At 41.1% G+C, this 27,911-nt stretch overlaps 2 protein-coding genes across 5 annotated transcripts in view; one reads left to right on the forward strand and one right to left on the reverse strand.

Moving 5' to 3' along the window:
- arsa (arylsulfatase A) lies at window positions 1–4,699 on the forward strand. 2 transcript variants are annotated; one of them, XM_058075912.1, is made up of 8 exons: window positions 1–451; window positions 969–1,209; window positions 1,285–1,503; window positions 1,576–1,745; window positions 2,289–2,413; window positions 2,488–2,615; window positions 2,989–3,091; window positions 3,183–4,699. In XM_058075912.1, the coding sequence occupies exons 1-8, from the start codon at window positions 231–233 to the stop codon at window positions 3,536–3,538; spliced, it is 1,563 nt and encodes a 520-aa protein (XP_057931895.1). In that variant the 5' UTR covers window positions 1–230; the 3' UTR covers window positions 3,539–4,699. The 2 variants fall into 2 exon arrangements, with proteins under 2 accessions (XP_057931895.1, XP_057931896.1); XM_058075913.1 differs by having other exon boundaries at window positions 2,989–3,104; window positions 3,183–3,400.
- Window positions 4,014–27,911, reverse strand: part of mapk8ip2 (mitogen-activated protein kinase 8 interacting protein 2) — a 25,412-nt gene continuing 1,514 nt past the window's right edge. For 2 of the 3 annotated variants that reach the window (XM_058075910.1, XM_058075909.1), the window contains 13 exons: window positions 18,298–18,403; window positions 14,963–15,199; window positions 14,797–14,875; window positions 13,577–13,780; window positions 11,169–13,383; window positions 9,249–9,454; window positions 8,976–9,051; window positions 8,704–8,876; window positions 8,519–8,628; window positions 8,334–8,456; window positions 7,338–7,408; window positions 7,155–7,253; window positions 4,014–6,734 (listed from right to left, as the gene is read on the reverse strand). In XM_058075910.1, the coding sequence (XP_057931893.1) occupies window positions 6,662–6,734; window positions 7,155–7,253; window positions 7,338–7,408; window positions 8,334–8,456; window positions 8,519–8,628; window positions 8,704–8,876; window positions 8,976–9,051; window positions 9,249–9,454; window positions 11,169–13,383; window positions 13,577–13,780; window positions 14,797–14,875; window positions 14,963–15,199; window positions 18,298–18,403 (3,772 nt within the window). In that variant the 3' untranslated portion in view covers window positions 4,014–6,661. The remainder of the gene's footprint in view (window positions 6,735–7,154; window positions 7,254–7,337; window positions 7,409–8,333; window positions 8,457–8,518; window positions 8,629–8,703; window positions 8,877–8,975; window positions 9,052–9,248; window positions 9,455–11,168; window positions 13,384–13,576; window positions 13,781–14,796; window positions 14,876–14,962; window positions 15,200–18,297; window positions 18,404–27,911) is intronic. The other variant, XM_058075911.1, reaches the window with a different exon arrangement.

Genomic DNA, 27,911 nt, shown 5'->3' on the forward strand with positions numbered 1-27,911 from the left:
CAGATACGAATACATATAATTTAGATGGGTGAACAGATACAGGTACTGTGTACTCGCTCATCCCTAATTTTTAGCTAAGTGCCGAGCGCACGGAATTGATCCGCACTTTCGCATGTGTATGACGTCATTCACACGCGACCCATTGTAATGGCAATTACGTGACTTGTTTGTTTATATTCTTCTTGGCACCACACGGTAATTTTCGTTGACTTAATGTGAAAGAGTGCGGAATGGGTTTTATTCACATCTCGTTTTTATCTTTTTTATTTGTTTGTACAATCGCCGCTTCGCCGCCGAATTTCGTGCTAATTTTCGCTGATGATTTGGGTTTTGGTGACCTGGGGTGTTACGGACATCCGAGCAGTCTTACGCCGAACCTTGACCGACTGGCAGCTGGGGGTCTCCGGTTTACTAACTTCTACTGCACCAGTCCTGTATGTAGCCCGTCCAGGTAACTATAACAATGTTCCAAACTTTACACATTTGTAAAATCAAGTTTGTGATTAATTCTCTCTGATAAACCATGACTTTGATACCTCATTCACCCGGGTTATGTATAATACATAACGTAGGCTGTGGAAAAACCTGTTTTAAAAGTCTACACACTTGCCATTTACATGTTTTGATAATCAAATAGCCCAGGGAAGAAAGTCAAGCGTCATATTTTTCATGTACATAGATGCACATATTAATATATCCCTTTTATCTCAAATGAAAGCACACTTGATATCATATGAAAAAAAGCATGCACGCACAGTGTTTTCATTGCTAAAATATGGGTTTAATAACATTGCCACTACTAGTTATAATAGTTATAATTTGGTTACATAAGTTGTATGTATTAATAATACTTTATAAGTAATAATACAGTAGAATATTACAGTGCCATTTTTATTTTACTTCGTTATATACTGTATGTGCAATTTGTAGTCACAATGTGGAAAAATTGACTTAGATCATCTTTCCAGGGCGTCACTATTGACAGGCCGCTATCAGACCCGCTCAGGTATCTACCCCGGAGTCCTGTATCCTGGTTCAATAGGCGGTCTTCCACTGAATGAGACCACCATCGCGGAGTTGCTGAAACCTCTTGGCTACGCCACAGCCGCTGTCGGGAAGTGGCACTTGGGAGTTGGGGCCAACGGAAAGTTTCTTCCGACCAGGCAGGGCTTTGATGAGTACCTGGGGATTCCGTACTCCCACGACATGGTCCGTGCAAACTTGAGTCGGATTGAGTGTTGAAGGTCTATATCCGTATTTATATCTGTTATTTTGCTTTTCCAGGGTCCATGTCACAACCTGACCTGTTTCCCTCCAGATGTCAAGTGCTTTGGAATGTGCGACCTTGGCACCGTGATGGTTCCGCTGATGCACAACGAGGTCATCAAGCAACAGCCGGTTAATTTCCTTGATCTGGAACAGGCTTACAGTGACTTTTCCACCAGTTTTATTGCCGCAGCTGCTGCGAGGAATGAACCTTTCTTCCTCTACTACGCTTCCCATGTAGGGAACTTCGTCCTGACCTACTAATCAACAATAGTTTCAACACTAATTTAATGTTCCATCCTGTACCAGCACACCCACTACCCCCAGTATGCTGGCCTGGGGGCTGCTGGGAAGACATCAAGAGGTCCATTTGGAGATGCGCTGCTGGAATTTGACAACACTGTCGGAAACCTGCTTGCCACACTGGAGTCGACTGGAGTGATCAACAACACACTGGTCTTCTTCACGTCAGACAACGGGTGGGCTGGTTTTCATGTATACACTGTGTATACATTTATATACAGTAGAACCCAGGTTAGTGTGTTTTTCAGTTAACATTACACATTTTCGCCAAAATTGTGCCTTGTTCTCTGGTTAGCATACAAAATGGGCTGCGTCTTGTTGTGTTATTAATAAGGGGACCTATGATGCTTTTTTTTCCACGTTTCTGACCTATAAATGTAGTTAGGATGTTGTATTCTCATGTTAAACGATGCCAAAGTTTCAGATAATGAGGTTTGCGCAATTGGAAGTGAGCTCTGAAAGAAGTTTGGGATGGCTCAAAACGCTCAGTTTCAAAAAGCGTGGTAAAACTGCTTCTTTGTGATGTCACAGCGGGGCAGACTTCCTTATATGGTTCATAGTTAGGAAGCACTTTGCCACAGATGCGAGTGGAATACATTTTTTGAAAAATCTGACCTTCTGGAAAGAATTAATGACACTAACCAATGTTCCTCTGTATTGATGTTGTTATTCAAGTACAACTTTGTTTTTCTCCTCCACGTGTGTGTGTGTGTGGCCAGGCCTTCGTTAATGCGCATGTCACGTGGCGGTAATGCAGGTGCTCTGAAATGCGGCAAAGGTACTACGTACGACGGCGGCATGAGAGAGCCAGCCATTGCCTTCTGGCCCGGCATGATTAAGCCAGGTGTGCTGCAAATATTACACCATATTTAAATACACGGAGAAGAGTCTCTATGACTTTCCTTATTGTGTTTCTAGGTGTGAGTCATGAGCTGGCCAGCACTCTGGACATCCTGCCCACCATCGCTCAGCTAGCTGGAGCGAAAGTGCCCCCGGTGGAGCTTGATGGTGTTGACATGACTGAAATCCTTCTCAAACATGGAAAGGTAGAAGCATCATCTGAAAAATAAAGTTGTAATTTTACAACCAACTAGGTAGTAGACATTTAAATGATAGTGGTAAAAAAAAATAAAACTATTCGGGGAAAGAGAATATAAACAAGAGCATTACAAGTGCAAAATCATAATTTCACAAGAAAATACTTGACATTTTACGAACTAAAGTCTGAACATTATCAGAAAATAATAATTTTGTGAGGGGGGGGGAAGTCATATATGAGAGACTGAACCACTTGGTCTCCTATAATATAACAGCCACAGTCCAATTCGCATTGGGTCAAAAAACATTGGTATTGTGTGTCTGTCATCAACCTTGTTTGCACTATTACAACATTGGTTGTGTTGCTGCTGTGGTGTGCAGAGTCAAAGGGACACGATGATGTTCTATCCCACTGATGCTAGTGAAACATTTGGCCTCTTTGCCCTTCGATTGCGGAAGTACAAGGCTCACTTCTACACACAAGGTAACATGGACAGGTAGTCTTCTGTCAATGGCTAAACATAAGCAGGGTGTTGTGATTTTATTTTATTTATTTTTTGTATCTACTACGTTAGGTTCCATCCACAGCAGCACCACCCCAGACAAAGACTGCTCAGGGTTGGCACTCTTGAAGCCTCATGACCCCCCGCTCCTCTTCGACGTGGAGGCTGACCCCTCTGAGCATTACCCTCTCCTTCTAGATGACCACCCACACCTCCAAGAGCTGTTGGAGAAGATTAAGAGAGTCAAGGAGAAGTTTGAAAGCTCCATGCTGTTTGGAGAGAGTCAGATCTCAAAGGGAACTGATCCACAACTGGAGCCTTGTTGCAATCCACTGTGTAGTCCTAAACCCAGCTGCTGTCAGTGCCACTCACCTGCAGTGGATGGGTACTCTCATAGTCAAAATAATATGGTTGCAATTGATGTGTAGTTGCTGCAAAAAATTGGATAATTTCACAAGAAATGTTTCAAGATAAATGTGCAATTTTTTGGAGAAAAATAAAATTTTGACATTAGCAAAAAAAGTAGCAAAAAATTAATGTAAAGTAATCCTATAATGAGAAGAAGTCATAATTGTATGTGAATAAATAATGATATAGCAAGAATTACATTTGTATTTTAGGAAAATTACGAGAAAGACAAATATTTGGTCAGAACTTTATGGGAATAAAGTGATGAAAATTAATAAATTGATTTCTGGTGACTAAAGTAATATGAATTAAATCATAATTTTACATGAATAATATTGTGATGATAATGAAGTGTTAAAGTCTGAATCTTATATGAATAAACATTTTGTTGTGTTAAACAAATCTTGTAATATGACAAAACTACATTTTGTAATTTTACAGAAAGAAATTCATGACAAAACAGTAAAAGATTTTGGACATCAAGCATATATTTTATTTGTAAGACCAAATTCATTACAAGGCAGATTTTTTTAATGCATTTTCATTTTTTTCCTTGAGCCCCCCGCCCCCCTTTGAATTTGAAGTTTTTAAAGGTAAAAGATATGTTTGCTCAGTCACATACTGTACTGTATTCCTCTATAAGTATACAGAAATGTGTCAATGACATTGCATCAAAAGGGCGACAAACATATGGTATGGATCATAAATGGAGCGAAGCATTGACAGAATTATGTCATAGCTAAATAATTGTGTCCTTAAAATGCTGTTGCTGAAGCATCTCCGCCCACCCAAAAATGCCACCTGTATGATATAATGATGGAAAACATAAGACAGCCAATGAAATTATTGCACATTACATACACATTAATGTGTTTTTTTGTTTCTTTTTGTTGTTGGGTTGATCTTTTTTTTTTTCAATCAATGACATACTCAGTAGTTCAATAACAGACAGAAGAAAAGGGACACAGCACTACTTTGGAGTCTCTATTGTATATATACATGAGCTAAATGACAGTGGAAATAAACCTTTTTCCTGCCACTACAGTAATATACAGTGTCTGAGGAGTGACAAAACAAAGCCTCTTTGTGTATAAGCTGTTAAATATACTGCAGCCCCGTACCGTTTATGTATATATGACTGATGCTCAACCCCTTGCCACACTAAAAGCAATAAATAAACATGAGAGCGTGTGACGATCAGACCTCAGAACTTCCACGTTTCCCCTCGTTTCAACTGCCAAAAAAAAACAAACTGCAGAACAGTCGTTGGAGTGTGAATATGGCTTTTCACTGTGCCTTAGCTTGCAGTCATCGTCAAGCATTTCCCTATGAGAGCTCTCTCTTGACGGAGTTAGCAGGGGGTGCAACTGTGACAAAATCATCAGTAACTGCACACAGTATAAGAAGTATTAGTGTCACACTGAAAAGGAAAAAAGTCTGTATTGTACTTCGACCATAAAGACAAGAGCAAAGTTGTGTTTCTTTAGAGAAAAAGGTTGTAATATTAAGAGTCATCAGTGTCACAAGATGTCGCAAGTTTAAAATGTGACAAGGTTTCTTGTTCACAAAAAACCTGTCTAATTAATTAATCACACAATAAGATGAAAATGAAATTGATCATTTTGCCGGTATTAATACATCGCCACATGAATGCGTGTCTGTTGTCCTCGTCTCCCACCCTTAAACAGGCAGGAAGAGGGCATTGGTTTCATCACACCTGCCACATTTGTTCCATAGAACAACGGCATGAACAGAGTGAGCCTTTTTGTCAGTCATATAGTCTATTTGTCTCAGTGGGTGGAGGCGGGGCCGGTTGGATACACACAGAGTGTAACGTAGTAGAAATTACATTTGTAGACTGCAATATATTGTCATATTTTTTCACCGTACTTTTCTGCAAAGTAGACCCAATCTCGTGTATGATCTCGTGTATGAATCATAATTTTTTTTTTAAGAAAAAAGTTGTAATTTCACCAGATTTATTTGAAGAATCCGAAAATGTGTTATGCGAATAAATATTTATAATTGAATATTCCTGACACATAGTATATATAATATAATTATGTCAATATGTGGAGTTAAATATTTTTAGGGAAAAGTGTAAAAATGAAATTCTATTAAGAAATAGATCATAATCTTGCATGGAAAAAGTCAGAAGATTTCGTGACTAAAGGTCACATAAAGTGAATAAAGGTCACATAAAGTCACATTTTACGATGGAAAAAAGGTCAAAATTCTGCAAGCATAAAATCTCATCTTGCATGAATAAAAATGATCATTTTCAGAGAATAAATTGATGTTACAGTCCTAACTGTAAGTGTTTTAACACGTATTTAATGATATATGATAAATATATGAAGACACAAAAGCTCCTGGACCGGACCGGAGTGTTGCGTTTAGGTTCCTGTGGGAATTTCGTCAATCATTGTTAAAGTTACAACTGAACAAATGAAAAATTATTAAATATCATAATTGTTTTTTTTCCTTTTTAGTGTGACCCGAACACCCCACAGTTGTTGACGAAAGTGAGTGAGTCTCACGTTTCCCACGCCATTGAATACCACCAACTAAACTACCGTTGCCATCAGATACTGTGAGTGATTCCTAATCTAGATGACGTTTGTTTGTTTGTCTACTTCCTATAGTACATCTATTTACATCACACGTACATGACACGGAAGTAAGCTCACTGTACTCTCTCTACTCTGCTGCCATGTCGAAACCAAGTCAGCCTTGAACATCGAAGAAATATTTACAAGGAGGCAGCGTTATCGTTGAACTGCTCGCCGTTCTGCGTTTGTGTTGCTGTATGTCGTTACCCTCTTAGCCATGCATTGGACTGTATCATCAGTAGTAAGGTCGCTCCTTTACAAGACGGAAGTGGAAAGTTGAAACTAAAACTGGTGCTCAGCGTCTTAGAATAGTGTCTTAGTCTTAGAAAAAGAAACATAAAAGAAACATTCAACTGTCCACTGAGATGGACATCAGACAGCGAGATGAAACGAAGAGCCCAGTCTCAGAGGGACAGAAGGAGAGATTTTCCAAAAGAGAATGAAGAGCACACCCTTTTGCAGCGCCCTCTGGTGGCCAAGGTGGATGAGTGTAAGCACAGCGAGGCTGAAGAGGAGAAATGCAATGCCTCCTTACTCCAAGTAGATGTCCTCAGTGGGGCAGGCGTACTCCAAATGTTCCTGGTAATATTCCTGGAAGGCCCGTCTAAGGAAAGACACGAGAAATAAAAGAGTATTTAGATTAGTAAAGTTAGCTTCAAAGCCCTGGCAGATGGCTCTTGTAGCAAGACCAAAGTTATTTGTATCTACTGTCGCTGTGTTTGACTGATCACAGATTACATGGCCTGCCAGAGACTGGAGCAGTGCAGGTATTGATAAGGGTTTTTTTTTACAGTACTTCATTTTCCACCTGTGTGACAAGTAAGAATGTTATGTGTGGCGCCTTCAACAAGTTAACAAAAGGGTTTTGTTGTTTTTAATGCTTAACTGTAACTTATTTTGACATGTAAAACATTGCTTGTAGAGTGAATAAATGCATCATGACACTGATTATTTTCTATTTCTATTATTTTCCTGTTATCAAGGTGTAATATTGTTTATATGTAACAGCAGCATGAAGACTCACCCAACACATTCTGCTACAGGTCGCATGGACTCTTGGGATACGAACACGTGGCAAGCAAATCTGTTCAGCATGGGGTGTTTCGTGATAAAGCCAAAGTAGCTGAGGGGGGGGGGGCATCAACAAGAAAATCAATGGAACAAACACTGAAAAGTAAACATGGGGGTCAAAGGTATGTTTGATTACCAGTTGTTCTTCGGATGGCAACCGCAGAAGGAGATGTTCTTCATTTGGAAGAAGTGACTACATCGGTCAAACTGTGGATGGAGTCAGGGACACACGGACAAGGTGTTAAGACATCGATTAATTGCATTTATCACAACTTGCTGTACTTCTGTCCTAAGATTCGGGCAACAAATTGGAAATTGGATCTGTACTTTTATGGCAGTGTACTATCACTACACAGTGGCAGGCTTTATAGAAATTAGTGGTATCACACAGCACGAGAGTACACACTGCAGCAATCTTTACTTGCGTAAACACACGAAAATTCGAGTGATGTCGTGCTTTTGCACATGCATGTCACTTTACACATGCCTATCCATGCCTATTCATTCATTTTCTACCACTTTTTCCTCACAAGGGTCACGGGGGGTGCTGGAGCCTATCCCAGCTGTCTTCGGGCGAGAGGCGGGGTACACCCTGGGCTGGTCGCCAGCCAATCACAGGGCACATATAGACAAACAACCATTCACACTCACATTCATACCTATGGACAATTTGGAGTCACAAATTAACCTAGCACAAAGCTACACAGCCAGGAGATCGAGAAGACCTGGATTCGATTCTCCGCTTGGCATCTCAGTGTGTACTTTGCATGTTCTCCCCGTGCATGCGTGGGTTTTCTCCGGGTACTCCGGTTTCCTCCCAAATTCCAAAAACATGCTAGGTTAATTGGTGACTCCAAATTGTCCATAGGTATGAATGTGAGTGTGAATGGTTGTTTGTCTATATGTGCCCTGTGGTTGGCTGGCGATAGCTGGAATAGGCTCCAGCAAACCTGCCAAGTTTTTTTGTGGTTGTAGCTCGCATCGGTGCAGAACTAATCAAAATATGAACACAATCTCACATAGTAATAAACATATTGCTTAATGGATACTTCCCTGACAGTGTCAATAAAACAGAATGTTTTCTCTTGTATTGGGTCTCAATAAATTGTGCAGGCAGGTGAGTTCTCCTTACCTCATCAAGACAGTCGTATTCATCCTCCAGGCTCATTATCAGCTTCACTCCTTGCAAGCTGATCTCCAACTCACACAGGGAGGGAGGCCGTACGTGCACGGTCCGTTTCCTGGATAGCGCAATCTAACAGAAGATCAAACATTGTCACGCCTGTTTTGTGTTGTTGCATTGTAAAAAGTGCTAACCTTTTGCATGGCGGCACACAGGATGCCATTGCCTTGATGATGAGGTACCTCAACAGAACCCAAGAACTGAACATCGAAAGTCTCCATCCACGCCGGGTTACGTTTCATGGCTAAAGGACACAAACACACACATGTTCCGTTATGACCTCCATCACAAAGACAAGTCAATAACAGCATTTACCCACCCAGCATCTCTTTAGACTGGCCAATGACTTCATGGGCGTAGAAGGCGGGGAAGATTCCCCTTTCTCCTGTCCGCATGTTATAGCCTCTGTACCAGTAGTCATCCTCTTCCTCCTCTACATACAGAGGATCATCCACATCCAACTCCAGCTCATCTGCATGTCTAGGAATGAATCTACAGGGAGCAGCCATTTGATCAGAAAGCAGTTACTACTTAGCATAATTTCATAATTATCATTGTGGTATGATGCCAGAGTGAAATACTGTTTCTTACCTGTATACTGCCCTGTGCGTTTGATCCCTCTCCTCTCCATTGATGGTACACGAGAAAAGTCCAAAGGATTCAGTACCTACAAGACAAACAGACAGCGTTACCTCTACATTAGTGGGGTCTAATGGTTAAGCAAACAAACAAACTTGGTTGAAAACTACTAAGTAAATTCCATAGAATGGTCTGATACTTGTTCTGATAATGTTCACAGTGCTAGCCAAGACAGTCCAGCCAATGATTAAAAACAAAATTGTCCAAGAATATGAATTTACTTACTGGAGGAGCGTGATGTGCTGTTGACAAAGACATTTAGGAATTTCTTGGAAAATGGGATGTCTGCCTCGGGGGATGAGTCTTCAGAAGAACTGAGGAGCTCTGGCCTTCCCTCCCCATCTACGCAATAGTCCACCTGCCCCGTCTCCAGGGGCTCCTCATCACACAACGTGGAGAGCTCGCTGTCATCACTCAGAACTGATGTGCACCTGAGAAGATATAGTACATATTTTACACGTGGTCTAGTGGTTAGCGTGCAGACCAGGGTTCAATTCCCCCCTCGGCCATCTCTGTGTGGAGTTTGCATGTTCTCCCCGTGCATGCGTGGGTTTTCTACGGGTACTCCGGTTTCCTCCCACATTCCAAAAACATGCTAGGTTAATTGGCGACTCCAAATTGTCCATAGGTATGAATGTGAGTGTGAATGGTTGTTTGTCTATATGTGCCGTGATTGGCTGGCCACCAGTCCAGGGTGTACCCCGCCTCTTGCCCGAAGACAGCTGGGATAGGCTCCAGCACCCCCGCAACCCTCGTGAGGATAAGCGGTAGAGAATGAATGAATGAATGAATATAGATACAGTATGTAGGACTGCCAAAGTGCTTACACCACCTCCAAAGTTGGCATATTGGTGCGCCATTTTCACCTACTTGTTTTCGATTCATTGTAATTCGTCCCATAATGTCTTCAGTCTTCCTCTTGTACATACGTATATAATCAATACAATATCAATATCAACATACAGATACAATCAGTACACTCAAAAGAAAGGTACATGTTAAGACGCAATCAATGTGCTGAATGGAAACGTCCTACTAACAGCGCAAGTACCCACAAAAAGTTGGGATTTTGAAATATTCCTGGACTACAATCACTAAGTCGCCATATATTATCACACTATGTCATGGTTTCTGTTCTGTTACTGTTCATACAATCATGAGACATTTTTTACATTCTAGTAACTTAGCTTGCAGCTACGGATCTTTGCAGTCTGACATTACATAGTAAAAACAAGTTCTCCCATTCTGTGTGGAAGTTTTTGGCTTGGTAGATTGCTATGTTTAAAGTGAGGGCTGTTTCTTGTGTCACTACAGAGATCCGTAGTAATATAGCATATATATAAATAGCAATGTAGTGTAAACAAAGCCATCAGCATTGTCAGAGTGTGCGTATCTATGGCAGATTAATATCAGATTGGCTGTCCTGTATCTCTATCAAGTCACAAACGTCGGGGTTAGGATGGATGGTAGGCTGATGTCCATCTTTTTTTTCATGTGATTGACCTCCATTCAGGAACCTTCCCAATGCTACTGGTGAATTCATTCATTTTCTACCGCTTTTCCTCACGAGGGTCGCGGGGGTGCTGGAGCCTATCCCAGCTGTCTTCGGGCGAGAGACGGGGTACACCCTGGACTGGTCGCCAGCCAATCACAGGGCACATATAGACAAACAACCATTCACACTCACATTCATACCTATGGACAATTTGGAGTCGCCAATTAACCTAGCATGTTTTTGGAATGTGGGAGAAAACCGGAGTACCCGGAGAAAACCCACGCATGCACGGGGAGAACATGCAAACTCCACACAGAGATGCCCGAGGGTGGAATTGAACCCTGGTCTCCTAGCTGTGAGGTCTGCTCGCTAACCACTAGACCGCCGTGACCGGTGAATTATTATGTCTTATTATTGTATATAAGTATAAAGGTGACTATAGGGGTGTTATTTAATGTCTACAAGGCTCTAATGTTAAATAACACCCATTATTAGACAGTCATAAACAGGTTTTACTATGTTCTAACAACAATTCCATTTATTAATATTGAATCCTACTTCTCGGAAATTCACCTCTCAAGCTATCGTCCTATCGTGACCAATAGTGGGCTATTAAGATTCTTATTCATAACATTATTTTGACATCCTACCTTCTGAGGCTGACTAGTTCCAGGGTCGTGTTCTCATCAACCACAAGTGTGTACTTCATAGAGTCATAGGCCAGTCCTTCGTCTACACTTGGCTGCTTTGGAGACAGGTCTTTCTCACAAGGTGGGAGATCACGGGCTGGGCAGGGATGATCCGGCACACAGGAATCAACAGGCGGTGACCTGTCCAGCTGCAAATCACTATCCCTGTGAGACTGCCTACTCAAGTCATCCAAGAACGGGTAAGAGTACTCGTGTTCATCTTCTTCATCATTGTCCGTGGAGTAGGTGAGGCTGAAGCAACGGTTGGTCTGAGCGGTGGGTATGTCCAGTGTCAGGCTGTGTTTGACCTCCGTGATGCGTTCAAGAGAGGCTGAGGAGCGATTACTTGTCCTGGGATCAGTCTCCCTCCCTGTGTCTTTGTCGCTGATGATGCTATCAGTAAGGCTCGGCGAGTCAAGGTCCTTCCTTCCCTCTAGCATCATTAAGTCATTATCGGGCTCTTTCTCTTCCTCTGGTCTCTTAGTGTTTTTGAATGATTTATCCGTAAAGTTCTTCACTTTGGTGGTACATGAGGAGTAATTGGTGGTTTCTCTTGAATTTTCTACACAGTGATCCAGTGGGGCAATTGTGTCCCCGGTAGTGTTGCTCATATAGAGGCAAGAGTTCATCCCTACACCTTTATTTGTAGTCTCCACCCTAGTTCTCTCAATTTTTCTCAACAGCTCACCATCTGTCTCTTCATCCTCTAATCTATTAATTCCTGATTTCTTCCCTGGGTCATCCTCAGAAAAACTATCTCCATCACCAATGTCGGAGGACGGTGAAATGGTATCTGACACAGAAACCTCTCTTTTGAAGCAGTCTTCAGGACAGCTGATGGGGTATGAGCCTTCTGAGATCATCCTGTTGACCAGGTTGCTAAGCAACCAGGGTGAGTCAGAGTTCTCACTCAGGTCATCTTCGCTTTCTGACTCAGAATCCCCCTCGCTAGTTTCATCATAATCATCTGCGGTGGGCATTACCCGGGGGCCCAATGGTAGGTAGAAGGAGCGTTTGAAGCTCTCAAGGCTGTGATCCGGTTCAATCTGGAGCACCATCTGTCTGGAGAGACTGTCCTCACACTGCTGGGCTGGAGGAAGAGTCTCATCTGGGTCGGCTTGGTGCTCGCAAGACAGATCGTTGTCTCCATTCTGCAAGCCCATCAGAAATTGTCCGTCATCGTAGCATTCAGGAGGCAAAATAGGAGAGTCCACAGGGGATGGAGTGCCAATGGTTGGGGAAGGTAAAGGGGATGGAGAGGGCAGAGGAGACCCTTCTTTGAATGGGTCAGGTTGACCCAGAAAGAGAGATGCTTTCAGCCCCACAATTCCACTGTCCTGCTCTAACTCTGTATCCGGGTCCAGTTCCTGGTCTGATGTTGGTGAGCTGGCCTCCTCGATGGAGTTGGTGAGGTGAGAAGAGCGCCCACTGCTGCTCTCACTAGTAAGGTCAAGCTCTGTTTCTGAGATGGAGGAGATCATATTGGAGACCACAGGACCTCCACCGGCAAATTCTATGTCCACTTCTCCATCAAGCTCAGAGTCAGAACCCGGGGAGCTCAGTTCCTTGTCCTGGTCTGAGGTTACATAACCTTGCTGGTTCATGTCAGCAATCCCTGGGTCTGACGATGGAGAGGTTGAATCATTGGCTGCTGCTAATGGCGCCGCCATTGGCTGAGAATCAGAGATTTTAAGTCGGTCAAAAGCATCTGAGTGACCAGAGGATACATAGCTGGAGAAGGAAGCAGGATCAAAGGGTTCAATAGACGGGAACTCAATGTATGACGACTGATTCTCCTTGCACACCATGTCGTATGTCTCCTTGTGCATAAACTCAACTTCAAAGTCTTTATCTAGTTCGTCTTCTGACAAGGGGGTGTCAGCGCCGTCTGTGGCTCCCAAGGGTGCAGTGGATGACAAGCAGTGACTGGTTCCATCCGGATCGAGATCGTTCCCCGCCTCCATGCCAGACTCACTGGTAATTGTGTACGTGTCTGTGGCAAGCCGGTTTGAGTGTTTGTGACTGTGGCCATTGTTGAGGTCATGGTCCACCTCTGTGTCCGAACACTGGGAGTGCTCATCTACAGATGGTACTCTAGTGGTCTGGATTAAAGGGTCGGTTTTTGGTTGGATATTGTCACCAGGGCAAGGACGGGACTTGAGTTGACCAAATGAGCCTGCGGAAACAGTAGAAAACAATAACTACATTAGCCTGACAATATTAGATGGAGTGTGGGATTATGCAGTAGGTGGTGTGGTGAGATTATATGGAGAGGGATTTGATTGATTAGTTAGTCTGTTGAACGGATTAACATGGATGTAGATGGAATGACGTCTAAATTAGCTAGGCAGGCCTTTTTATTTTGTTACCGTATTCAAGCCTCTCCCGCCTGTTGCCCTCCATGTCACACAAGAGGGGCCTGTGAGGGGAAAGGGGGTTCCCACCCTCCCCTGCTTGTTTTTCTGGAGTACCTTGACTCTGTGAACCTGGTGGCTGGACTACTGAAGAGGCTGGGCATTGTCCTGTCACATGGTTGCCCTCCTCCAAGCACGAGTGGGTTGGAGTTGTGCGTCCTGGGAACATAATAGAAATTTGTAAGACTTCTTTGTAACCCTTGTTTATAGTATAATTCATAGTAGATACAGTGGAACCTTGGTTAGCGTTGACAATTCTTAGCATACAATATGGTATGTGTTGTGTAGCGTTGTTAATACACAGAGTGAGTCCAACTGTGTTCTTAATGTTCTTAAATTAGCTAGCTAAATAAAATGACAACCGGAACCAGATAGTAAAAATGTTAACATAAAACGCGTTTTTATAGTTTTACATGCAGATAAATGACAAATGAAAGGGATAAATGAACACTTCAGGTTACTTTTGCCTTTACTGAAGACGTGACCGTTCCCATAAACATGACATGATAGGGATATCAACCACAACAGTTTTCAGTCTGGAATCAGAAATCGGGTCTTTAATAAAGGTATAAGTAACGTTCATGTTTGTTTGTTTTTTAAATCATTTTCATTCATAAATTATATGAAATTGTTATTCATTTCAAATTATTTTCGCCATAAAAACTATAAATGTAAAACTATAAAAACGTGTTTTGTGTTGACATTTTTGTCTTCCTGGAGCAGATTAATAGAATTTACAGTTAACAGTCAGATCTTCTGGGACAAATGAATGATGCTAACCATTTATTGTTTATGTACATGTATATGTGAATGAAAAGTGTAGCGTAAGGTTTTTGCATTGGTTATTGTGTATTTTTTTCAAATTGCTTATTTTTAAATTGTACACAGTATATAATTTAATAATTTATTTCTATTCATATAAATTGAGGTTTACTGCAATTGGCTGACAACCATTCCAGAGTGTACCCCGTCTCTCGCCCAAAGTCAGCTGGGATACCCCCACAACCTTAGTGAGGATAAGCGGTATAGAAAATGGATGAATGGGTAAATTGAGGTTTATATATTTATATTCATTTTTCATAATGAATACGAATTGATTTCACATTTCTATTAGAAAGATTATTATTTAACTTGACACTGGCAAAAAAAAAAAACAATCACAAAAAAAATCTCACCTTGTAAAGATGGGTTACGCAATGAGTCCTGCCAGCTTCCTTTCTTTGGCGACAGACTGCTGTTGTTGTTCAAAGAATCCTAATGACAAAAATGCACATTCATGTTTTCAATATACCTTACATATACATTACATAGGGTGCATACACTGAAAACAAGCTTGCCTACCTGCGACACAGCTGCCGTGAGGTTCAGCGTTGTGGGTCTGCTCTTTAGGGTGCCCAGAGTCGGCGAGGGTGGAGGGGAAGCCGAGGGAGACGGGGGTGCATCGGGATCGTCCTCTTCCTCCTCCTCTTCATCATCCTCATCTTCATCATCATCATCAATCATTTCAAACTCCTGGAAGTCGTCCTGGAAAGAGCACACTGGGTGGTGCATGTCATTCTTCTCCAGAATTAGGGAGTCCTAGGAGAGAGTGGATGGTAAAGTTAATATACTTTATGATTGCGATGCTTATTGAAGTACCTTCATCTGATTGTATCCACTTTTAAGAAAGCCATCCCATCAACTGTATACTTCATTTTTTTTCCTTCAGCCTGCATAACAAAAGCACTTTAGCGTGCAACTCTGGAACAGATCAGTCTGTGTAGTGTGCTACGCGGCTGAAGCTGAACAATGAAGAAAAGAAAACGTGGGTGAAATAATACAAAGAGCCAGGAGGGTCGATGACATGAGAAGAGTGAATCAATCTGACATCACTCAGGTTTCACATGCTTTACTGGAAAGCAATGCACTAACTGAACAGACTACATTGCAGTGTATTTGTGTGGAGTCTTTATACAGTATTTACTTTAATGTTGACTTTCTGTAGGTTTAATGGACAGGTGTGCTATGATTGCTGGACATTACACCAGAAAAGATGCAGTGTGTTTCCATTGGATTACTTGTCCATATTGCACATAAGATGCCAGATCATCATACTCATGGGTGGGGTCCACTTCATAGATGTCGTCTCTATATTGTCCATCTGAGTCTCTATTTTTAAGACGACATACACAAGGAGGAGTGATTCATCTGGCTCTGACTCTGCAGGACACAGCACTTTCTCTGCCTTTCACTGCATGTTGTCTTTTTAATGGACCAATCAATGCATACCCTCTCACATTACAATCCTGCTGACGTCGGGTTTATCTATGCTTTACACTCAATCACAGCCACAAGATTTTGTGCACAAATCCCTAGTTTGAGCTGGTGTTAGTGTGCTAATCATCTTCAAGTGTCACATCCTCTGTCGTTGCAATGAAACCCATCATAAGGATATGTGATCTCTATTTCAACATCCCTCATCTGCATTGGGAATGCGCCGGTGATCCAGATAATAGTAAGAATAAGAATAATCTTTGAACTATAAATAAGAACAGTGAGGCTGCAAGAATATCACATCAATAACACTCTCCACACCACACCCCAAGCTGAGAGAGAGAGGGCCACATGACTGCGCTGCCATTATAAGCCAAGCCTTCCTGGCGGTTGAACACTACAGATTCACCATAACTGACATGGCTGGCGCAAAACGACTCATCCACAGTCAAGCTGATGCATAATTTGACGGTTTAACATATTTCTATATTGACTAGGGATGCTCCAATCAGGGTTTTATGCTGCCAATTCCAATAATGATGATCAACCAATACCGATCACATGGATTAACTGTACATTTTTCAGGTTACTTATGAAGAGTGCTATTGGGCTGGGCTTCCATCTAATTGGGAACAGTTAAGACAATTCCAAGGTCACCCGACTGCCGAATATTATTTAATTGTTTCCTATAGGAAAAAGTGTTTTTCAAAAATGTAAACAAATGGGTGTCCATTGTGTACCACCACTATAAAGGCCAGTGAGGTGCAAACACATCATTATTAACCAATGTTCTGCTTTCATCATTCATAAAACAGTATTTATTGTTTGTGTGTTGCTGTGAGTGCCTTTCACAGCTGCAGATTAAGACCTGAGCCTCCTGTGACGAAGTGTAATTCATCATGAAGGATCGGGATTGGGGTCAGAGGATAAGCCCATCGTCTAGATTGGCTCTACTCTCTCCAATAAAACACAAACAAACTGCCCAATGTGATCACATCCTCATCATCCATTGCAGAGTCAGCGCATGAATGAGCTGCAGGGTTTTAAGTGACGGTGAAAAAATCCAATCTGAAATGTCATGTGTATGACATTTCCTGTCTCACCTTTGTTTCCACCAACACAAATTGCCCTTGCACACATTGAGGGGATGCTGTGTATGTCACATCTACCTACTGTCAGCAGGATGAACCATTTGGGCTATGTTGCATTCCAAATTTGGGGCATTCAGCATCCCTGCTTATGTGTCTGATGTGTAGGACTGCATATTGTATTGCAGATAGAGGCTTATATTTCCTGGATGATGTTTATAACGATGTATGATGCATGAAGTATACTCAAGCTTTTGAAGTAACAATGGCCCAGATAATTCTTCTTCTAGTCTCACCTCGACAGGGGAGAGAGGCGGGATGAAGAAAGAGTCAAAGGGGACGAAATGAGGAGATAAGGAGGAGGAGGATATGATGGGTAAAGAGGATAAAGATTGAGGGAGTCAAAGAGGGGAAGAAAGGAAAGGGAGGATTGTCGGAAGGAAAAAAGGTAGCTGAAGGAGGACAGATGAGGGGGGGTTGTTAAGAAGGAGAGGAAAGGAAAGAAACAATCGGAGGGAGGCAAGGTGAGAAGGAGACAGCGACAAAGGGGAAAAGATAGATGAATGGGGAGATAAGAAGAAGGAACGAGACATGGGGGAAGATTATAGAAGGAAAAGGCTAAGGTAAAAAGAGAGCAAAGAAGAAAGGTAATATGAGCAATAAGGGTGAATGGAAGGATGGAGAAATTGACAAAGAAGGTAAAGACAGAGAGTGGCGTCCTTCACTAGAAGCTACTGTAAAACGCCAGTGGTCAGCTGCCCTCTGCTGCAGTCATGGCTCTCAGCCACAAACATAAAACATTTACATCCACGAAGAGAGACACAGAGGGAGCGAGCATGAGGAGGATAGTTCTCAGAAATGGGCTAATTATGGCCAAGCTCAATTTGAACATGGGACGATGCATCTAATGACTCAATTATATGCACATACACTTCCTCATAACACCACCATTAAGAGCACTTACAACTTGTGCATGCCAATAATTCAGAAGGTGTTCGATACAGCGCTATACAGAATGCATAATCATTAGTATTTCATCTATAATAATTGAACACCTACATCAGGATCTCTTGGTGCTAATACAAAAAACATAAACACTGCATACCTCATTTTGTTTTCACAGCAATTGTGAACACGTGTGTGTAATAATATATAGTATAGTGTTTCTGAGGCAAAAAAAATACAAATTCCAGCAGCTGTTTGTCTAAAAAAAATCACAATCTCAATTCTACAAGAAAATCGTGATTCACATCGTTTTAGACTCATGCATCCTTAACCCCAACTATATTATGTTCACAATTTCAAGACCCCTAAAGAAGAAAGTGAGTGCCTTACCTTTTCATAAGGATCCGAGTCATAATTTAGTCCGATCCCGCAGTCGTCTGTGATTTCCGAGAGATCTTCATCATCAAACTCCTCCAAGCTTATGTCATGGGCTGGCCTACAAACACAGCAGACAAAGTATAAGACGAGTCACTCCGTCTTAATTATACAGTACATTTGCAATGTGCTGCTTTAATCTGAATACTGTAGCAGGGAATTTCTCATCAATTTATGCCCACACACTCTGGAGACCAACTCTTACGCCTACCTCCTCCATCTTCTCACAAAGCACTCATGCAATGCAACATGTAATACTTCACCATATTCAGCTCAGTAGATGGCACTGTTTTACTTTCTTTTCTAATAAGTGTTTTATATTTAATATAGAGCAGTGAACCTATTGCAAAAAAAAATGTGTATAAATGAAACCGTCTCATAATACCTTGGTGCATGGCGACACAGCAGGGCAACTTGTTCTAATACAGGGGTTAACTATTCCAGGACTTCCCAGTAGGGTTGTGAGCGATAGGAGCAGATGGACAGATTGAAAAGTGAGAAATACGGATCCATCCCTAGCACCCTATTCGATCAATAAGTATCAGCGAAATATAAATAGATTAATTGATCGTAGAGTATCGCAGTGTGTCTCAAAGTCTCCGTACCTTGTTGAAGATGAGAATGGAAGTGAGACCTGAAATAAGTTTGGGATTTCTCAAAACACTCAGTTTCAAAAGGCGTGGTGAAACTGCCACTTTGTGATGTCACAGAGAGCAGGACTTCCTTATATGGGCGTGTCTGTAAGCCAGATAAGCGCTCTGCTCTCCCCCAAGTTCTGCTCCTCTGTCTACATGTTAGCAAAGTCACAATTGTTTACAATTCCTACCAGTCCCACCATCAGGCACAAGTGGGTGGAGATTTTAATCTGTCAATGGCATTTCACACTGGACTGTTTGGTGAACATGGGCCAGAATGCAGCTGGACTACCCAACGCCTTTCCAAAGTTACTTGGTCGCATGGACTGTGTTTGTGTGAGACATGGAGCAAAGGCGCTTAGCCATTTAGCCGTTTCCCACCACAATTAGTGACCACATTTGGTTACCGATGCTGTAGAAAACGCTAAAATGCTACACCTACTTACTATTGAGAAAAGTCTCGAAGTAACCTCTTTTCTTAACTGTCCAGTTTCTACTTCCGAATCAGATTTGGGATCCAACACTTATGGCTGTATGTTTTTAAAAAGATAAATTGCCGTTTATTATCAACTCCTATACCGTTTGTCAACTTCGATAGTTAGCGGCACAAACCGGAAGTCTTTCTATGAACGCGGGAGTGTGACCAACCACAGCGGAGTGGGTGTGCCTGGAGACAGGCTGTGGGTGGAATAAATTAAAACAGACTGTTTTCGCTGGAACCACGAAATCCAAAAAAATACAGCTGAATAGGTGCAGATTCTGGAAGAACTATAAACTTTTCTGTGCTAGTTATTGTGTGTAGCTGCTCTATAGGAGTCCTCACTTCAAAGGGCCGAAAAATGAGCACAATAGGTAACCTTTAAGACTTTCTGTGTTATATTGATCCCATCAAACTAAAAGATGTTCATTCAGTAAGTCAGTGTAAAAAAATAAACACATTTGACATGTGATTCTGTTGTTGGTAGTCTTTTGACTTTATTTTTGCCAGTGCCTTAGAGCTGATTGGTGATATGATGTGGTCTATAAAAAATACTACAAGTACGGCACTTTTAAAGAATTGGCTTCCTTATTTTATAATGTGGAATTAATGTCTCCATCAATAAAAGTAACCATAGAATTGTATTGAATTGTATTGTATCGTGCTATATCTTAATTGTATTGTTCGTACAATGTGCATATAGATTCTCTACCACGAACAACTGTACAAACCTACTTCCCAGCTGTCCCGAAGGCAGCGCAAAGAAACTGAGCAAATCTTTTGATCTACTTTGCTCCATATTTTGGGGCATAGCCGTTGCTACATTGCTGTTTTATAATGACTCCTGGATGTTTTTGCTTGTTCACTGCAGTTTTCTTTCTTTGCAAATTTTCCACAAACAGCACTACTTTTAGCCAACGTATGTACAGTAAAAGCTGTACAAGATAGAAACATAACATGAGCCCAAACAAGAGTTGATGACCTTGCATTCCCAAGTCAAGTTTATAAACTGCGTCATGTGTAATGACCCATGTCTCCCTCTTTGTGTCATTAGCCTTTAAGTCATTATCTGCAGCAAGCATTCATTTCCAAAGCAGCTGCCTTGCAATGTGTCAGAAGAAAAAATGCTGCATTGCAGTGCTTCTAATAGGGAAAAAAAAGGACACTCCACGCACTGTGCATGGATGCAAGCTTACATCGTACATAATGTCACCGCTCCCATGGAAAAAATTGGGGCATCCTGATGCACCTTAAAGTTATCTGATTTTATGACGTCACGGTAATCGGAGCGTGTGACTGACAGATAAGATTGTAAGAAGAAGAAGATGTCTGTACAACAAACTGAATCAAGGACGAGAATAGTCATTGTCATAGCGACCTTGCCTCACCTCACCTCACCTAAGCTTTCATGGCAGCATTTATAATCAAAGTTGTGCAAACTCTGCTAAATAAGTACTCTGCCAAAAAAAAAGGAATGTTCTATGGTAGTAAATGCCCAAATGACGTAAACATCAAAATCAACATTGACCTCCTGCACTCACAGAACTCTCACATGTTAGTCATACAACATTTTTATTAAAGGGCTGGCGACACGATGATACATGCTTCTTTTATGTCCCGCACTTAACACCATGTTTGTCAGCCAGACCACCTGCTATGAAAGCATTGCAACACCTTCTAAGTACTTCCATGTACATGGATGGATGGACTCAAGCTCTGCCAACCCGTGGGCGTCTATTCGGGCTCTCCAGTACGCACAAAACAAAATGTCTCAACTGTCAATGGTGAATGCTTGAAGATGTGGCAGATCATAGCAATTCCCCAGACACAGTATGACATAATATGCTTTCTGGTGGCTGAGCGAACTCGAATCAAGTCGACAAAGGGCAGTAAGGGAGACACATCAGCTTGATTTCATCATCGTTTCTTTCAGTTTTAATAGCATTGTCTTCAACAATTTGGAGGTTTTTTTAAATTAATTAACTAATTAATGACCACTGTTTCATGGTTGACTTTAGACTACAGTATTATCAGTCAAAAACTACTGAAAGACAAGTTATATGTAGTATTCTGGCTACTAGGCGTAGTAGTAATGTTACATTGCTGAGACATGACATTAGATTTGATTACCTTCACACCGCATGGAGTCAGCCAAGGCAGATCCAGCATAATGAAAGAAAGTTCTCCCACTCCATGTGGAAGTGGTACGTTTTTAGCCTCTTACTTTGTCCTTCTTTCTCACTACATTTGAAACACATTCTTAAGTTTAGAATAAATATATTTTTTATTTTTTGGGTGTTTAATAGTGCTTAATTTGTCCTTTCTTATTGTTTTTTTAGAGCCATACTGACCCCTTCAGCAAGTCTGCAGCTATGGATGTTCATCTTGTTACATTGTAGCTCGGGTCTTGCTACATTGTTTACGCACAGGAGTAGATGCTAGCGTTGAGCACCCCTTTGCTACACCGAGCGACTGGACATCCCTGCGGAAATACGAAGGAGGAGAGGCTGCATAGCGGGAGTGAACAGCAGAGAAAACGGAATAAAGGTTGTCGGATGAAGACGGTATCAACCATGTTTACTGTCTGTCGTCATGGGGAACGTGAAATGGAAGCGCTAACGGTGCTAACCCGGCTACAGAGAGACTACCGTCTCAGCATGATTGCAATGAAAATGGAAAATTATACATTTTCTATACTTATTTAAAAAAGAAAATATACTATTTTATTTCAGGGGCTGTTTTTCTATAAGATTGAACACATATTTGGATTTGACTTTAAAATATTGGGATATACTATATAGTATCTTGATATTCAACCTAACATAAGTTTTGCTTCATATCATCCAGCCCTTTCTCATATACATCAGAACAGTCATTTTGAGCTTCCTGCACAGACCATCATCATAGAAAACACATAAAGACATGCATATGATGCCACTTTCAAGTTAAAGGTGATCATTCCACATTTGCTCAAATCTGCCAGTTGATCCTGACAGCAGTGTCAAAAGTCCACTATCACCAATGAGCATGATTATAGCACAAGCTCAAAGGCGAGGACGTGAACCACTATCACAAAAGGAATTGTTTGGTTGTTGGTTGTTTGGTCTCTTATGAAGTCTGTCTCTGCAGGTAATTTCCCGTCTTCTCTATTGATCCTATTAAGTGACGTGTTTGGGCGCCATTTTGTTTTTCTTCCCAACTGCTTAACATTGTTATCTTGCCTTTCTGGTGACAAGATTGTGCACCGCTCCACCTTCATTGTAAGACGTATGAGTCAGTCCACCTCCACTTTGTTATTATCACTTTTAATAGTGAGTCCACAGATTGTACTCTGTTCTCTGCAAAAACATCACATCTCATGTATTCCCCTAAATGAAGTGTGACACGTTGCATACAAAGTCACATAAGTCAGCACATCAGTGTTTCCTTGATGCAGGCCACATTGCTGCAGAGGCACACCCTGATCTGCTGCTACCATACAGGCTATTTTTCATCTAGCATTTCCTCCCCCATGTGCTCTGCTTCTATTCATCTAATTTGTAGGCATTTTTATTTAATCTCTTGTTGATGCCATTACTGAAAATACACCAGTCAATTAGAATGCTGCACAAATAAGGAAAGTCATGTCTGTTTATTACACAATACAAAATACACATAGTTTTTTCTCACATCTTTCATGAGCCGAACAACTTTTTAAGGACACAAAAGGCCTATTCATCTCAGATATTGTCACTGTATCTATCTGTATTAGTCAGTAGACCATCTTTGCCAAATAATCCATCAACTTTGGAGAAAAGTTGCATCATGAGAACAGGGCTGCTATGAATGACGGGCTGCACGGCGGTCGAGTGGTTAGCGGGCAGACCTCACAGCAAGGAGACCCAAGTTCAATCCCGCCCGAGGACTCTGGTTTCCTCCCACATTCCAAAAATATACTAGGTTAATTGGTGACTCCAAATTGTCAAAATTGTCCATAGGTATGAATGTGAGTGTGAATGGTTGTTTGTCTATATGTGCCCTGTGATTGGCTGGCGACCAGTCCAGGGTGTACCCTGCCACTCGCCCGAAGACAGCTGGGATAGGCTCCAGCACCCCCACAACCCTTGTGAAGATAAGCGGTAGAAAACGAATGAATGAATGGAAGTGGTAGTTAATGCAATGCATTAATGGAAGCGCACATTAAGTGTTTTAGGCACACCTTGCAACCAATGAAATGGCATGTGACTGCTTTTTAAACAGTTAAACAGCTGCTTAACTTAGAGTCACCAATTAACATGCATGCTTTTGGAACAACAAGGGGAGAACACGCTAACCAACATGCCCAAGCAGAGAATCAAACCCAGGTCTTCCCGATCTCCTCTCTGTGTAGCCAACATGCTAACCACTCGTCCACAGTGCAGCGATCAACAAAAGGGAAGCAGGTGAACAGGAGTGAGCTCCATCTCCAAATTGTGTCACAGAGGCCGTTTGTGGAACATGGTTCAATGCAGAAATAAAATAAACATAATCTCAGCGAAGGGGAAAAAAGAGAGCAAAAAGCTATAATGTAGCTACAAAAAGCTAAAATGTTGATACTAACAGCTACACGCATAAAAACTACTAATTATAAAACACAAAGATGTGTCATTAATTGTGTATATATGTATAATGTCCAGTATGTATATGTTATTATACAGTAAATAGTTTTATTGTAAATGTCAAAGAACAGACATATATAAACAAAGACACATAAATAAGGGAAAAGGAGTGAGCTGTATTATTATTATTTATCATTATGATGATACAGTTGGTTTATTTGGTCTAAAAAATGTCTACAATAATATCTTTGAGCGTCAATTTGTGGGACAATAAACCTTTCAAAACACACTTGTATTGTTTTGTGAAGTTTGTTTGTCCAGTCATATTTTTTCATTGTGCTTTTTTCTTAAAATGAATGCTAAAATAAAAATAAATAAATATTTTTGTCTTGTCTCGTCTTACATACCCAATCCTGTGCATGGTCTTGTCTCGTGACACCCCAATAAATCAATAATACTCCATTTGAAAGGTGGCACTCTGCTCAACTGTGACGTCATGTTTGAAGAGTCAAGGACATTCGTTTATTTTGTGAGTCATTTAGGCAAGATTAATTTCACGCCACAAATATACACACCTACACACGCAGGCACACATTTCAACCTTCTGTTATGGCCTATCCAAACTGTGTAACGACGATGGAGATAAAATTCAAGAAAAGATAATATCTATATTTTTTAGCTTAACCTCAATAGGAAAATAAGCCATCCAACTAAAAATTCCAAAAAAGAAGAGTAATTTTCAGGTTGGTTTTTTTTTTTGCCATGAAAGCTACATATTTGAAAATGTAGCTTCCATAGCTCAAGACCAACAACTTTAGAATGCAATAAATCTCTGATTGTATTTTTTGACAACACTGATATACTGAAGCTAATAATAACAAAAATGCTTCTTACCATAAAAGCGACTTCTGATGCTGCATGGTTTTGCATCGCATTCCATATCTTTCTTTCTTTTCGCCATCTTTGTCAAAAGGGTTTGCTGTGCAGAATTAGCTATGTCTGACTATTTGATTAAAGTAGATTACCGCATTATCCAGTAATAATCAAGTTTTGGTGTCTGACTCGAAAAATATAGGAAGGACGTCTGGCATTGACACTGGATACCCGCTTGGATGGAAAAATTAAAATGCATAGGTACTGTAAGTTTTATATTTCGAATGCTATTTTTAACACTGTGACTTCTGTTTAGTTTAAAATGTCAACAATATTATAAAATTGAAAAAAATTAAGTTTAAGTTAAGAAATGTCTGAGAGCCAGCTCCGCTCATCAAAAAAGCCAAGCCAGAGGTTCCCTATCCCTGCCCTATAACAAAAACATAATTGTGGTATGCTACAGTTTATAAAAATGTCTACTTCAGGGTATACTAGGGTGTACTTAACCCATACGTAAGGCGCACGGTATTATCAGGTGCATGCTAAAACATGCGGTCTACAAAACAAAAGGGCAACAGAAACAGTGAGTTTAACTTTATTCTACTGTTTACAATACACTCACCATATTTTTAAATTAATCTTCTCCCACAAATCCACTGTGCGCCTGTCAGCCAATTTACCACTGCGCAGGCTCCGCTTCGTCTGTGCCAAGAATATACCAGATTGGAGCTGGCGAGCTTTCAGCGCACCTTTGACGCACTGTTTTGTCACAAAATTATCACTGCACCAAGCTGAAAATGTGGACACCTCCCCTGGTGCGCCGTGCATAAACGTGCTTCCTGTTTTCACTTAGAACCTGCACTTCATGATTACATTAGAATGGTGATGATATCCTCATCGAGACCGAGTCACGCATGCAACCACACTAGCATGCTAAACGAAGGTCGCGCCAAGCTTCGCCAGTGTTTATCACCATTTCAACCTGTTTAGTTGTTGAGGAGACGGTTCAGTGATTACATTAAGAACCGTCCGCCGAGTAAATACTTCCCCACACAAACGTTCATTATCCTCACATTGATAGCATTTCATTCAGCTTATGTATCAAAGTCCGCCACAGCACACAACTCAGCTTGTTTACGTTTATCATTTATACTGGTATAAGTCATTTTCTTATCATTGGAAGAATCTATATAATCGGTATTTTAAAAATATCGCCCAACCTAGTGTTATATAAAGCAGATTGCACAGCATGTTTTTGTCTTCATTTGTCAAGAGACACATCAGAAGGTAGAACTAGAAATGTATCTTGCTTTATGTTGCACATACTAAAACGTTCTGTCTAAGGTTAGGTTTGACACATGTGAGGATCTGCGACAATGGCGTTATTACTGACGGGATTGAAGAGCAGCATGGACTGATTTCATTGTACTCCGAGGTCACTGGTCACCATGCAAAAAGCCAGTAGCATTGATTGCCTGAGATAAAGCTGTGGCGTGTAACTAAATCCCTCAAAAGCGCACAATGCGGATATCAAATCCTTTGGGATGCTTCTTGCTAATGTAATTGCATGCTTGCGTATGAGATGTAGAATTTGGATGATCGGTTGACATTTTGGTTTCTTTTCTGCAGTTCTTCATCTGTGATTCAAGCGTCTATTTTGCTGTTGTAAATATAGACATATTTATCCCCCAAGGTCAAATGTAAGGTGTTTAGGGAGCATATTTAAATCAATATGAGCAGAATCAATATGCACATATGCAAATAAATCACTGTATGTTATCACTTTGAGAGGTAATATTTCACAGTGAACTATAAGATAATGACATCAAGACCTATTTTTTTTCAGCGTCATTTACAGACGGAAGAGTGCATACCTAGCGCCTAATTTTGCTACAAATGCTTGTTTGCAGTCAGCATTTTTTTCTTGAGGATTGGAGCACACATCTTGTGCAAGACACAGCCATCCCAAGGTGAGGGGACATCGTAAGTGTTGTCGCTGTATCTATGCTGCTGTTGTTGACTGTTAACTACCATAAGTATGTGTATCAATGTGTCAAGAAAAGAGGTTTGGGTAATATTTTAAATCATCAAAATACAGCAAGATACTGCCACTATTACATGTTATCATCAGTGTACGTGTTGTGCATGATCAGAGCATGTATATCAAACCATGCAATGTTGTTAGAGGGTTTTTTGTTTAGATTCATAGTAGAAATAGGTGTACCCCAATGACAGCATCTTAAGTTTGCTGAAATGAACTTGTTTTCTTGCATTATAATGCACAGAAAAGGGAAAGAAATATGCGTTCATGTTTCACATAAGGATTGTGAATGATGGGCAAAATTCCAAAGAAAGTTCAGTTCCCCTTTAACTTCGACAGCCTTAATTTATAAGCAACAGTATGTTTAATATTTTGCTTGTAAATGTGCACATGCGTCACACTGAGTGCTGTTTATATTTGGCAATCTTATATATTAAAAATAACTCTTGTTTGTCTCGTTATACTTTTTACCATTTTCAACAAAGAAAACTGTAGTAATGATGAAATATAATGAAATATAAGCTGACTTCTGAACCAATGCAGACAAAAAAAGGGTGAAAATTTGCCCAAAAATGCACCCCAACAGTGTTGCCTGTGCTGTTATTTTTCTGACATACACACCAAATGGTGGCACTGGTATGAAAGCGCGCAGACCTCACAGCTAGGAGACCAGGGTTCAGCCATCTCTGTGTGGAGTTTGCATGTTCTCCCCGTGGATGCGTGGGTTTTTTCCGGGTACTCCGGTTTCCTCCCACATTCCAAAAACATGCTAGGTTAATTGGCGACTCCAAATTGTCCATAGGTATGAATGTGAGTGTGAATGGTTGTTTGTCTATATGTGCCCTGTGATTGGCTGGCGACCAGTCCAGGGTGTACCCCGCCTCTTGCCCAGAAACAGCTGGGATAGGCTCCAGCACCCCTGCGGGCCCTCGTGAGGATAAGCGGTAGAAAATGAATGAATGAAT

Source organism: Doryrhamphus excisus, chromosome 6 (assembly GCF_030265055.1).
Source record: "Doryrhamphus excisus isolate RoL2022-K1 chromosome 6, RoL_Dexc_1.0, whole genome shotgun sequence".
In the NCBI taxonomy this organism is placed as follows: Eukaryota; Metazoa; Chordata; class Actinopteri; order Syngnathiformes; family Syngnathidae; genus Doryrhamphus; species Doryrhamphus excisus.

Excerpts from the sequence above, each read along its gene's own strand:
- arsa (XM_058075912.1), top strand. The coding sequence starts at position 231 with ATGGGTTTTATTCACATCTCGTTTTTATCTTTTTTATTTGTTTGTACA. Across the intron at positions 1,210-1,284 it reads TTCCGTACTCCCACGACATG|GGTCCATGTCACAACCTGAC; the intron begins GTCCGTGCAAAC and ends TTGCTTTTCCAG. Across the intron at positions 1,504-1,575 it reads TCCTCTACTACGCTTCCCAT|CACACCCACTACCCCCAGTA; the intron begins GTAGGGAACTTC and ends ATCCTGTACCAG.